Raw genomic sequence first — 12,958 nt, 5'->3', positions numbered from 1 at the left:
AAATGCACCCTTAGCCTAATAATAGGCGCCACTTCTTTCACTTTACCGCCTATTATTACAGCCAGGATTAGATTGACAGATAGAATTCTGTGTACAGACAACACAGGATCCACCATTCACAGTAGGTGATATCACAGCTTATCTGCTCCCTCCTGACCTCTGCACAGGTCACAGAGCATGCCTAGGAAACTCTCCCAAAGAGGCCCCTCCAGACCATTGTGTCTGTGGACCATGGGGCTGCCGTAAACTAATTTTTTTAATGCTCTCTAAATGCTGTTAAGGACAGCTCAGGCAAGATGGCCGCCCCTATAATAATGTTTAGGAAATAGAATAAAAACATCTGCAATCAGAAAATGAAAACGGATTATTAAAAAATGATATGCGCTGCTATCTGGTTTTAACTGGCCTAAAAAAGTGTTCCCTGTTATACTGCTGGACTTCCAAGGTAGGAGCTTTTCTCGCAGAGACCATTTCATGTGTTTGACACTGCGATGACTTTGTGTGGTTAGACTTGTAAACCTCTGTATAACTGGTGATCAGCCAGGTGCAGGTAAGATTTTACTCTGAGTCATTTCTAAAGTTTGTTTCTCACTTGAAAATTGCCTGACTGGGAGAAAGTAGGGCCTGAACCCATTTCCTACCACATTTCAATAAGGAGACCTCAAATGAGACAGTGTGTTGGTAATGGGGTATATTCTCTCTTTCCCCAGGAAGCCGGTGGGTTTGTTAGATGTATAGACATGGCCTCCATGTCTTTCATACTACTACAGTGTCTGTCTGTTGTTTTTGCAGATGTCAGCAGTCCCCAGCAAGTCAAAGGATCTGAAATTTATGTCACATCGTGACACAGATGTAGGCTCACCTGTGACACCGTAAGACACATTGATTAAATAGATTTTTTTTTCCTCGTATTTCACCATGTCAAAAAAATAATTTTATGACAACGTATTTTTATGTATAAAATATTGAATGAAAAATGTCATGTAGTCACTGCCGGAGATTTTATTAGTTATTTTGAATTTGAAGGCTGTTATTTTGTTGTGATTTTTTTTTTAAAATAAACCACTTTTGTATTTAACAGGTATCAGTTATTATTTTAATCATATAGTGTATTTCTGGTTTAAAGGCGCACAGACTGAGATATTAGAAAACGGGGGTTCAATTCGCCAACTTCCTACCACTAACCATGTAGTAGAAGTAAGGGCTATAGCTATGGGAAAATCAAATTCCCTGCAGCTTTTTCACATGCCACCGTAAGGCCCCTTTCACACGGGCGAGTATTCCGCACGGATGCGATGCGCGAGTTGAATGCATTGCACCCACACTGAATCCGAACCCATTCATTTCTATGGGGCTGTGCACATGAGCGGTGATTTTCACGCATCACTCGTGCGTTGCGTGAAAATCGCAGCAAGCTCTATTTTGTGCGTTTTTAACGCAACGCAGGCCCCATAGAAGTGAATGGGGCTGCGTGAAAATCGCAAGCATCCGCAAGCAAGTGCAGATGCGGTGCGATTTTCACGCATGGTTGCTAGGAGACGATCGGGATGGGGACTTGATCATTACTATTTTCCCTTATAACATGGTTATAAGGGAAAATAATAGCATTCTGAATACAGAATATATAGCACAATAGGGCTGGAGGAGTTAAAAAAATGTTTTACTCACCTTAATTCGCATCAAAGGTCCTTTACCTCACAGATGAAGACAGAAGAGATGCCGGCTGCACGAACAAGTGGATTAAGGTGAGTTAAAAATTCCCTCCAGCCCTGTTTTACTATGCATTCTGTATTCAGAATGCTATTATTTTCCCTTATAACCATGTTATAAGGGGAAATAATACAATCTACACTACAACTAACCCAAACCTGAACTTCTGTGAAGAAGTTCGGGTCTAGGTACCACAGTCGATTTTATTATCACGAGCGTGCAAAACACATTGCACCCGCGCGATAAAAACGGAACATCGGAACGCAATTGCAGTCAAAACTGACTTCAATAGTGTTGCTACTCGCGCTTGTTTGCCGCAATGCATCGGGGCGCATCCGGACCTAATCCGGACACGCTCATGTGAAAGAGGCCTAAGGGTGCGTTCACACATTGCAAAAAACCCACTAAATTGAAATGCTGCGGATTTGACACTGATTTCACTCTTTGCATTGCCCTATTGAACACAACTCCCAGAATTTTACAGTGCCAGTGCTAGGCAGATGGTTTATCAGAAAATGGCATTGATAGAAAATGTACGTGGCTCATCTGTGACCAATATTTTTAAAATGATTCATTCTTGAGAAATAATCCTATATGAGAAGTATTTTGGCCTGTTTTACTAGTTGTATTTTCATATATTTTTTTAGCTTGTCTTCTTGAACAGCCAGGAAGGTATTAAAATTAGATAAACTATTTAAAGTAGGTCAAGCAGGTGTTCGAATCCCATTGGTTACTGCAATATAATCTTTTGAAAATACAAAAATATATTGGCACGTGGTTTTTCTTTATGCAGTTTCTCCTTGTTCATTTTCTCACGCTTTTTGATCTTAGAAATTGCCTTTCCACCTATTTTGTTAAAGGGGATGTCTCACTTCAGTAAGTTGTATTTATCATGTAGAGAAAGTTAATACAAAGCACTTACTAATGTATTGTTATTATCCATTTTGCTTCCTTTGCTGGCTGGATTCATTTTTCTATCACATACGCTGCTCGTTTCCATGGATACAGACCACTCTGCAGTCCATCAGTGGTGGTCGTGCTTGCACACTATAGGAAAAAGCATCAGCCTCTCTGGTGGCCAGCACCATGGGAGCGCACATAGGCTAATGCGTTTTCCTATATTGTGCAAGCACGACCACCACTGATGGATTGCAGGGGGGTCTGTAACCATGGAAACGAGCAGTGTATAATGTGATGGAAAAATTAATCCAGAAAGCAAAGGAAGCAATATGGAGAATTACAATACATTAGCTTGTATTAACTTTCTCTACATGATAAATGCCACTTACTGAAGTGAGACAACCCTTTTTAAAGGGGACCTTTCACTAGAATAAAAAATCTAAACTAACTATACAGACATGTAGAGCGGCGCCCAGGGATCTCCCTGCACTTACTGTTATACTTGGGCGCCGCTCCGTTCTCCCGTTATAGCCTCCGATATCTTCATAGTTAGGCTCCACCCAGGGGAACCTGCCGGCGTCTCATTCTCCCATGCTGTATCGCTGGCCAATCGCAGCGCTGAGCTCATAGCCTGAGAGAAAAAAAAGCCTCTCAGGCTATGAGCGCTACGATTGGCCAGCGCTACAGCATGGGAGAATGAGACGCCGGCAGGTTCCCCTGCGTGGAGCCTAACTATGAAGATACCGGAGGCAATAACGGGAGAACGGAGCGGCGCCCAGGTATAACAGTAAGTGCAGGGGGATCCCTGGGCGCCGCTCTCCATGTCTGTATAGTTAGTTTATTTTATTCTAGTGTTGTTTTATTCTAGTGAAAGGTCCTCTTTAAGTCTCGACATGCTAACAAAACCCTAGGCAGGCTGCAATACACGTCACAACAACTGGCTGGCCATGTATAGACACATGTAGCATAAACAATGTCCAACATCACAAAATCAGGCTTTTTCCAAAACTGACATTACTTTGCTTATCCTGGGATAGGTGAAGCCAAGAGGAATGAAAAGGAATGACCCATCTGTAGGTTTAGATATCCATTTTTTTTCTCACTATATATTGTTAACTTTGTGTTTCATTAAACTTGCACCGTCTGTTCACAAACCATGTTCAGCAGTACACTATAACATCCAGGTGGTCTTTAACAATAAGGCAAGCGCAACGCTGGGTGTTTTTTGGAGTGCAGTGGTTTCCTCTGTGGTAACCCTTCATGTACACTAGTGCTCACTGTTTTTATTATGGCAGCACAGATGTCCATTGTAAAAGATGCTTTCAGATCATTAGCTATGAAGTCTGGCTGTGTTAAAATGTTGGTAACGGTATGCCAGCTCATCTCTTAAAGGAGTTGTCTAATCTGGACATTTATGGCATATTGATAGAAGGCTTAAAGAATATGTCTTAAATGTCTGATAGCTATGTTAACGGGCCTCTCCATGAATAGAGATCACACTGCGCATGTGAAGCTTTCTGTGTGTTGAGTGCTGGCTCTCGATTCTTGAGATCGGAGTGGGACCCGCACCAAGCGAACATTTATGGTACTTCCGATCAATATGCCATAAATGTCCAAATGGAGCAACCCTAAACTAGTCAAACTTCAAAAATGTGATGCAGACATCATTGCTGTAGAGCAGAAGGATCTCTGCAGATGCATATAGGGGGGATTTGTCATGAGTTTTATATTTGAAATTAGTTTCCAAATTCATTAAATGTTCATGTACATTATTTGTTGACGTTTAAACCTACCACTTTTGCCTAGAAATGCTACTACAGTTTTTTTATGCCCTCCTACTATACAGTTTTATTTGAGTGAATGGTAAAGTGAGCCCCACAAAAATCACAAAGCCTCTACTCTTTGTTCTGATGGACTTGCTTCCTGTTAGGGCTGCACGATATGGGAATTTTGTGCGATTGCGATTAGGGCCCTAAAAATTGCGATAACGGTATGCGATGCGATATTTTAAGGGAATTGTGCTAGAGGTCTATTTGCTTGGATATTCAAGGCAAAAGCACACACAAATTACTGATAATGCTGAAATGTAGTTATGCTTAACTCAAGAACTGAAATGCACAATGTTTTTCAAAATAAAACATATTTTACTAAATTAAATAACATATTTGCATTACTGCAAAAGTACAAAATACAAAGCTTGCCGTTTTCTTAATAGCACTGCACAGAACAGATAAATAAAATAGAATAACTAGAAGAACATTTGTTCATTAAAATAACGACTTGCCTCCAGCACCTCCTCCCTCCCCGCACAGTAACTGATGTATCCCCGGCCGCGCTGTGCAGCATAGCGGGCCGCGATACATCCGTGTCAGCCACATAAAATATCAACCATCGCTTTATAAGACGCACTGCCATTTCCCCCCCACCTTTGGGGGAAAAAAAGTTTGTCTTATAAAGCGAAAAATATGGTAATACAATTGCAGCAATTTTTTGGTCAGCCAACTGGCGATTACGATATGGCGATTTATTGCAATTGCTTTGGCGATATATTGTGCAGACCTACTTCCTGATAGTTTATATTAACAATTGTGAAGGTAAAAAGACAAAAAATCTTTTTGACTAGTTATGTTTGAAAATGTCCCAGGGCACAAAAAGACCCTGGATAAAAAATAAGAGCTGCTTCCCAGGTCATCCTGAAGAAAGGTTTGAGGAAGATATACTTACCATGTCATATGGCCATACTTGTGAACTCTTATATGTGTTTAGCGCCGTCTCCAAATGCCCCCAGTTAGTAAAATTATCTTAAGGCTTCTTTCACTCGAACGATACGGATTGTGTCAGGATGTGTTCCGGGTGCATTCAGTGAAACTCGCACCATTTCGTAAGCAAGTTCAGTCAGTTTTGTCTGCAATTGCGCTGTGTTTGTGTTTTCCGCGCGGGTGCAATCAGTTTTGATGCGCGTTAAAAAAAAGTTGAAGATTTACAAACAACATCTAGCAACCATCGGTGAAAAGCGCATTGCACCTGGACATTAATGCATTTTTTACTGAAGCCCCATTCACTTCTATGGGGCCAGGGCTGCGTGAAAAACGCTGAATATAAAGCATGCTGCAATTCTCACGCAACGCAGAACTGATGCGTGTACACAGACCCAATGAAATGAATAGGTCAGGATTTAGTGCAGGTGCTATGTGTTCACTTCACGCATCGCACCCACATGGAAATCTCGCTCATGTGAATGGGGCCTAAGGGGTTATGCATTGTCCTCAGGATAGGTCATCAATATTAGATTGTCAGGGGTCCAACACCTGATACTGCTACTGATCAGCTGTTTCAAGAAGGCCGCGTTGCTTGTGAGAGCTCTACATCCTTTTCAAAGGTTACCTGCATGCCGTCTAGATTGTAGCGGAAGTGCAGTGTAATTAAGGCTTCGTCTCCTGTTCACTTAAATGAAGCTGTACAAGTCTAGGAGGCAGGTAAATGATAAGAAGGACGCAGCGCTCGCATGAGCACCAAGGCTTCTTCAAACACCTGAATGGTGTAGTTACCGGGTGTTAGACATCCCCCCTAATCTGATATTGATGACTTATTCTGAGGATAGGACATCACTATAACCACTTAATGATCACTAGTACATCCTTTTGTGGCAGTCATTGGGGCCTCATTCTGCAGTGCCGTAGAATAAGTAGTATACAGATATCCCATGCCCTATGGCAGGGATGGCCAACCTGCGGCTCTCCAGCTGTTGCAAAACTACAACTCCCAGCATGCCCAGGCTGCCTACAGCAGGGCATGGTGGGAATTGTAGTTTTACAACAGCTGGAGAGCCATAGGTTGGCCTTCCCTCCCCTATGGCTTCCTCCGATCCAGGAAGTCTAACCCTTTGATGGCTACGATCAGCATGATCAAGAAGCTCCTCCTTTAGATCGGATCATATGATTGGGGAATCCCTGTGCAGTCTACCCTGAGACTTTGAAGGTCCCTGTAGATGTAGGGTTCACTGAGGCTCCTGTTAGGCCAGTTACAGAAGACTAATGCTATTAGTTTTAAATAAACTTTTAAAACAGTAATCCCTTTATGGGATTTTAAGAAAAATAATGAAAACTCCTTAAATACAATTACAAAATGCAGTTATTTAGTACTAAATACATTTTCTTATAAATACAGTACTGTGCAAAACTTTTAGGCAGGAGAATGAATATTTGGTGTGACCATACTAGGCTTTTAAAACAGCATCAATTCTTGTAGGTACACAGTTTTTGAAGATAGGTCATCTGTGGATGCAGGCTTGCTCGGATCCTTCTCTCTATTCATGTAATCCCAGATAAACTCGATGATGTTGAGATCAGGGCTCTGTGGGGGCCATATCATCACTCCCAGGACTCCTTGTTCTTCTTTACACTGAAGACACTCATTTTTGTACACCTCTCCAGCCTTTTTGCATATAAACTGCCACATAGGAACTGGGGTACAGAAAAATGGCAGCAGGTGCTCTGAACTGTTGAGTCAAGTATTTGGCTGTAATAGAGGCTGGAGAGCGGTACAATCTTTAGTGCCTGCAGGCAATAATCAAGCATGGTAGACGTTCTTTGCAAGTTTGGGGCTGCATTTCGGCAAATGGAGTGGGGGATTCGGTCACGATTAATGGTGTCTGCAATGCTGAGAAATAATCGCAAGATATTTATCATGCAATACCAACAGAGAGGCATCTAATTGGCCCCAAACGTAAAGCCTAATAAACATATCTTCAGAGTAAAGAAGAAGAGTCCTGGAAGTGATTATATGGCCTCCACAAAGCCTTGATCTCAACATCAGATAAGATAAGATGCCTTTATTGTCACTGTACAATACAATGTAATACAATGTACAATACAATGAAATGTTGTTTGGAGCAATCCTAGATGCCATGGACAGGGGAACAAGAACTGTCATTTAAACTAAAGCATTACACTAGAAAAAAAAAAAAACATTGCACTAGAAGGCATTACTATTCACAGTTCACAGCATATATATAGCAAGTGCAAAGTAGGAAGTGCTTGTGAGTATATACACACTGATTCAGACACCACTGCAGACAAGAGGTCATCATGGGGTCATGAATGCAGCAGTCACTTTCAGTCTGTGGTAGTTTCTATCCTAGGAAGGGGCAACAATCTCCGAGCATTTAGGAGACTGATTGCTTTGGGGGTAAAAGCTGTTCTTCAGCCTAGTGGTGCGGGCATGTAGGGCTCTAAGACGCCTACCAGAGGGTAGGGGAGTGAAAAGGCTGTGGCCGAGGTGAGTTGGATCCCCGCAGATAATTTTTGCCCTGTTGACATCATCAAATCTATCTGGGTTTACATGAAGAGGCAGAAGGGTTTGAGCAAGTCGGCATCCACAGAAGATCTGTGTTTAGTTCTCCGAGATGTTTGGAACAACCTCCCTGCTGAGTTCCTTCAAAAACTGTGTGCAAGTCTTCCTAGAAGAACTAATGCTGTTTTGAAAGCAGAGGGTGATTACACCAATTATTGATTTGATTTAGATTTCTTTTTTGCCCATTCACTTTGCATTGTATTAATAATGATAAAAATAAACTATTAGCTGTCTGACTGACAGGGCCAAGCGTGATGACGTTAACACTGCCGGGCTCCGTCAATCAAAGTGCAGAGAATTATAAGCATCTATATGTATTGGCAACGCCCCCATTGCTCCTAGAGGCTAATTTGCATATATTTAAACATCATTTTTCTCAGCAATACAGGCACATATGAACAGGGGACCAATACAGATGTATTCAGCTGCCAAGTGCACATGTAACAGGTCAGCCAGTTTTAGGCACAAATCTGTTGTCAGATGCCCTTTAAGTAAAATAAGGTTTTGCCCAGAAACTGTAACATTACATAAGAAATTAGGACAATGAAATACAGTGGGAAAATGTAATTATGTCCAACCCGTTAAGATATAAATGTTGAGTCCTGTTCCTGTGTGCTTCTCAACTATGGCCTTGACATGTTCAGTAGTTGTATTGGAGACACACATACCTTTGTTTTGTGACTGCAGAGACTCGCAACGGGTAGACAGAACTCAGTCAGGATTTTTTGCATTCGTTTTGCAAAATATGCACAGTTTTTCAACAGAAAGTAATTATTTGTTCTTTCCTTAGCTTTCTTAGATTTTGCCTTCAATATAAATATACAGTTTGCCAATTATTTAATATATTTGGATGTTTTCAGAATACAACTAACAATATAAACCAAACTATTTAGAACAGATGAACTTGAACTTTCAATGAATAACTATTTTTTTTCTTTATTATAAGCTTCAATTTTACATATGCCCAAATAATGGTTTTTTTCTATTCATTATTATATTGTAATAACAATGCATACTTGCAATTGTAGGTCAGACCCTTCAGAATCTGTTATATCGTGGTCCTCTTGAGAAAGGAACATCACTTTTTTTGTTTTTGTTTTTGTTTTTTATAACTTTTAGCATTTTGTAGGCACAGAAAGTGCGGTCTTCTAGTCTGTGTGTGGGGAGTCATGGTAAAGCATCTCTGCATCTTACATACAGCACAATACTAAAGCATAAAAGAAAGTCAGGGTGTATTTTGTCCTTTGAATATCAATTTGTACCAGTATTGCAGTCTGGAAATATGCATGCTATTTATGTGATATTTATATTGTATGGTTTCTTTTAATAGTGGAAAGAGACAGAAAATACAGCAGAAGAGACAATCTCCTGACTTTACTTCACAGCCTGTGAATCTACTTACAACATTCTCCCCATCTGTAGTTTCTGACATGAATGATCGTGGTCAACCAAGGCAAGAGAGTAGTGTTAAGACAAAAAAGAAGAAAAGCGTGAAACAAATCACCTTGGTTGGGAAGACAAATATTGCATTTCAGCCGGATGAGTAATATGAAGGTTGAGAAAGTGCAGTAAAGTTTAGGAAATATTAGATTATATTATTTTTGCTCATTTTTATAATGAACAATAAATATGTGCTGAATTGACACGGTAAGAGCAATCCCAAAAACATGACTTGGGGAGTGGTACTCATTAACAACATGGCAAACTTATTTACTGCACCAAGCTATGCCAACTACTTAAAAGTATATTAAATGGTCCAAGAACAGCACCAGAGACTGGCGCACACTTCATCTTTTAGCAATAGACTCACCTTTCTAAATCTCTGGAAAGTCTTGGACTATTGTCGGTTGATGTAAGACACTAATTACTATAGGAAGTATCAAAATAAGCCAATACGGAGGACTAGCATTGCTTGTGCATCATATGTTTACCTATAATACCAATAGTTTTACCACTTTATCTGCTTTCCTAGGATTCTGCCATTTACAGAGACCGATCTAGATCATAGGTAGATTAAAGGTGTTCTTATGAACAAATAATTCACATTATCCATGGTGCATATATGAGTCACCTGACCATGTTTTCTCCTGCACAATTGGCTGTTTTACTAATCTACCAGCTACGTAGCCCCCCAGCTCCCCTTTCAAATACTGACCAGAAAGTTTATCAGAGACATTATCTCACACATGAAAGCGCTGAAGAAGGGAAATTGTACATACATTTTTTTGGAAGAATAATTTATGATTAAAGAGACCCAGCTGGTATGGGGGGAGGGGGTTCTCATTGAAAAGATCCAGGTGGGGTATGGAAATTTAAATACAGACAATACTACATGGGATTATTATGTACATTAGCTCTCCTCCAGGCAATACTGCATGGGAAAAGTATGCAAATTACCTCTCCTCCAGATGAAGGGAGTTTATCTCATAATAGCCAAATCAGAGCTGCCTCTACAGGCAAGAGGCGCCCTGTTGTAGACCGAGGTTTTGGGGCTCTTTCCCCTCATCAGTACAGAGCAGGGTACTGGTTGGCAGTACAAACTTCAAGTAGAATAAAGCCTTATGTGTTTAAAGAGCATTTGTCAACATGATGAATCCTATTTAACCAGGCATATTACCTGATAGTAAAATGATACATTTATTTTCTCTGTTGGGTCAATAGTTGCAGAGACATATAGCATTTTATGTTTGTGAAAATGACCTATTTGGAGCACAAGGAGCATACCACAGCGCTAAAAGCAATGCTAGTGCAACGCCCCTATGGTCACTGCCCTTTGACATCTAGCCCTGTGTATTTGCATGAGAGCCGAGTTAGCTCAATGAACTTGTGCTTGTGCAGTGGCTTAGATTATTACATTTAAGCACATTACCTATTTAGAGAACCAAGGGGCTGGCCTTAGTGCTAGGAGCACTGCTAGTGCAATGCCACTGTGCTCTCTCTACTCTCTGCTGCTTCTTGAGCTTGGGAAGCAGTAGAATATCCACTGTGCAAGCACCAAGTCATCAGTGATTGTGAAGTGATCAATGATTGTTCAACTTGGAAAGCAGTGCTCATCAGATCCACTGCACAGGCGCAGAGCCACTGAGCCGACTCAGCACTTGTGACACATATCTTTTGCTGCTTCCCAAGCTCGGGAAGCAGCATCTGCTCTTGTGCAAAAACACAGGACTAGATGAGAGGTCAAGCCCGTTTAATCGAAGGGCAGAGGTAGTACAGAGAACACAGAGGTGATGCCCTAGCAGTGCTCCTAGCACTACAGCCAGCCCTTTGATGCTTCAAATATGTTATATATTTGCATACACTTAAAAACTTATATATCTCTGTAACTATCGACCCTACAGAAAAATAGAAATATATCATTTTACTCAGCGTGATCAACCCTACCAGACATTGTGCCTGGTTTAATAGGGTTGATCGTGCTGACAGATGCTCTTTAATAATATCTTGTAAAAGCAATCTTTTAGCTACAAATTTTAATTTTAATTTCAGATCCATTGTGGCCAAGGTCAGAAATGCTCAATTGGTACATGGCACTCTCCTGTTACCGTATTATTTTTAATTCAAACACTCCAGTTTTACATCAGCAGTTTTAAGTAGTAGACTGATCACTTAGGCTATGTTCACACAGGCAAAAACTGCAGTGCAGTGCAAAAGCAGATTTTCATTTTGGTCTACCAATGATTTTCTCCTCCATTTTTTTGCCATGTGAACATAGCCTAAGAACCCAACTGCTATTTCTCTGTCATAAAATCTACATTTTAATATGTAGCAAAGCTATATGTGTATATACATATGATAGCAAATGTATATTTTGTGAATTACTTTGTGTTAAAAGTACTTGTAAATTGTAAATAATTTTCTCACGGAAATTAACAAAAATGCACTTTATTTTACCATTAATGTACATTACAATTAAATTATATATTTATACCTTTTTGATGAAGAATAGCTTTTAATGAAGGAATGTGGTGATGTGAAATTGTTTTACTATGTTAAAGAACACAAAAAAAATGAATGGATGTGTTCACAGTGTCCACTATGATTTTATATTTTATTAAATATGTTTAAATTGAACAGTGTTGGACAACTTGTTGTTTTTTTTGGTATATTTTCACTTATTTTGTTGTGGAAAAAAGAAAACCTAACCTATGACTCTCTAGAGAGGATGTCAACAGAATTAAAATTAGATAATGCTACATTTGCCACATGACACAACACAAGCCCATTGATAAAAAGAAAGAAGTGAGACTAGCAGCATTTGGGCACTGAACTATGAAATATTCCCCACGCGCCAACCACAATAATCCCTGCACATGTTCCTACGTTCAAAAAGTGAAAAAAACAAATATGATTACTTAACAAACTGAAGGAAAAAAACATTTGAAAAAAACAAACCTGCATATTGGAGAAATTATGTAATGCTAACATGCAGAAAATATGCGCTGTACATAAATGTGGGTTTCAGTAGTTAGTGGAATTAACTCAGCCAATTGTCATATTTTTTTTTATTTTTATTTTTCTCTCTGCCTTCCAAAATCCATAACTGTTTTATTTTTCTGTTAAGGGAGGGTTCACATCCACATTATGAATTCCGTTATTGCTTTCCATTATAACATGGTTATAATAGAATTCGTGAGATGGAATCAAAAACTGAAATGTTTAGAGGCTTTCCGTTTTGATCCGTCATAAAAGAGGTCTATAGGCAAGCATAACAGATCCGTCTGGTTTCCATTATGCAGGACGGGAAAGAAAGTCATGTCGACAGGAGTTTCTTAACCGTCCTGCATAACGGAAACCAGACGCAATAACAGAACTCGTAACGCCCATGTGAGCACGCCCTAACTTGTATGACGACTTGTTTTTTTGCAGGATAAGTTGTGGTTTATAATGGAACTATTTAGTATTCCATGTAATGTGTGAGGAAGCTTGGGAAAAACCTTAATGGGGTTGGATTGGAGAAAAACATTGTTTCATGTTTAAAGCATTCACTGTGTGG

The 12,958-nt window shown here is 40.0% G+C and overlaps 1 protein-coding gene across 1 annotated transcript in view; it reads left to right on the top strand.

The window, feature by feature from the left end:
- Positions 1 to 11,992, top strand: part of AHI1 (Abelson helper integration site 1) — a 210,209-nt gene extending 198,217 nt beyond the window's left edge. Inside the window, exons 24-25 of the mRNA XM_044291599.1 lie at positions 793 to 872; positions 9,293 to 11,992. Of these exons, the coding sequence (XP_044147534.1) occupies positions 793 to 872; positions 9,293 to 9,509 (297 nt within the window). The 3' untranslated portion in view covers positions 9,510 to 11,992. The remainder of the gene's footprint in view (positions 1 to 792; positions 873 to 9,292) is intronic.
- Positions 11,993 to 12,958: the final 966 nt, after the last annotated feature.

Source organism: Bufo gargarizans, chromosome 4 (assembly GCF_014858855.1).
Source record: "Bufo gargarizans isolate SCDJY-AF-19 chromosome 4, ASM1485885v1, whole genome shotgun sequence".
In the NCBI taxonomy this organism is placed as follows: domain Eukaryota; kingdom Metazoa; phylum Chordata; class Amphibia; order Anura; family Bufonidae; genus Bufo; species Bufo gargarizans.
This window is presented reverse-complemented; position numbering and strand designations above follow the sequence as displayed.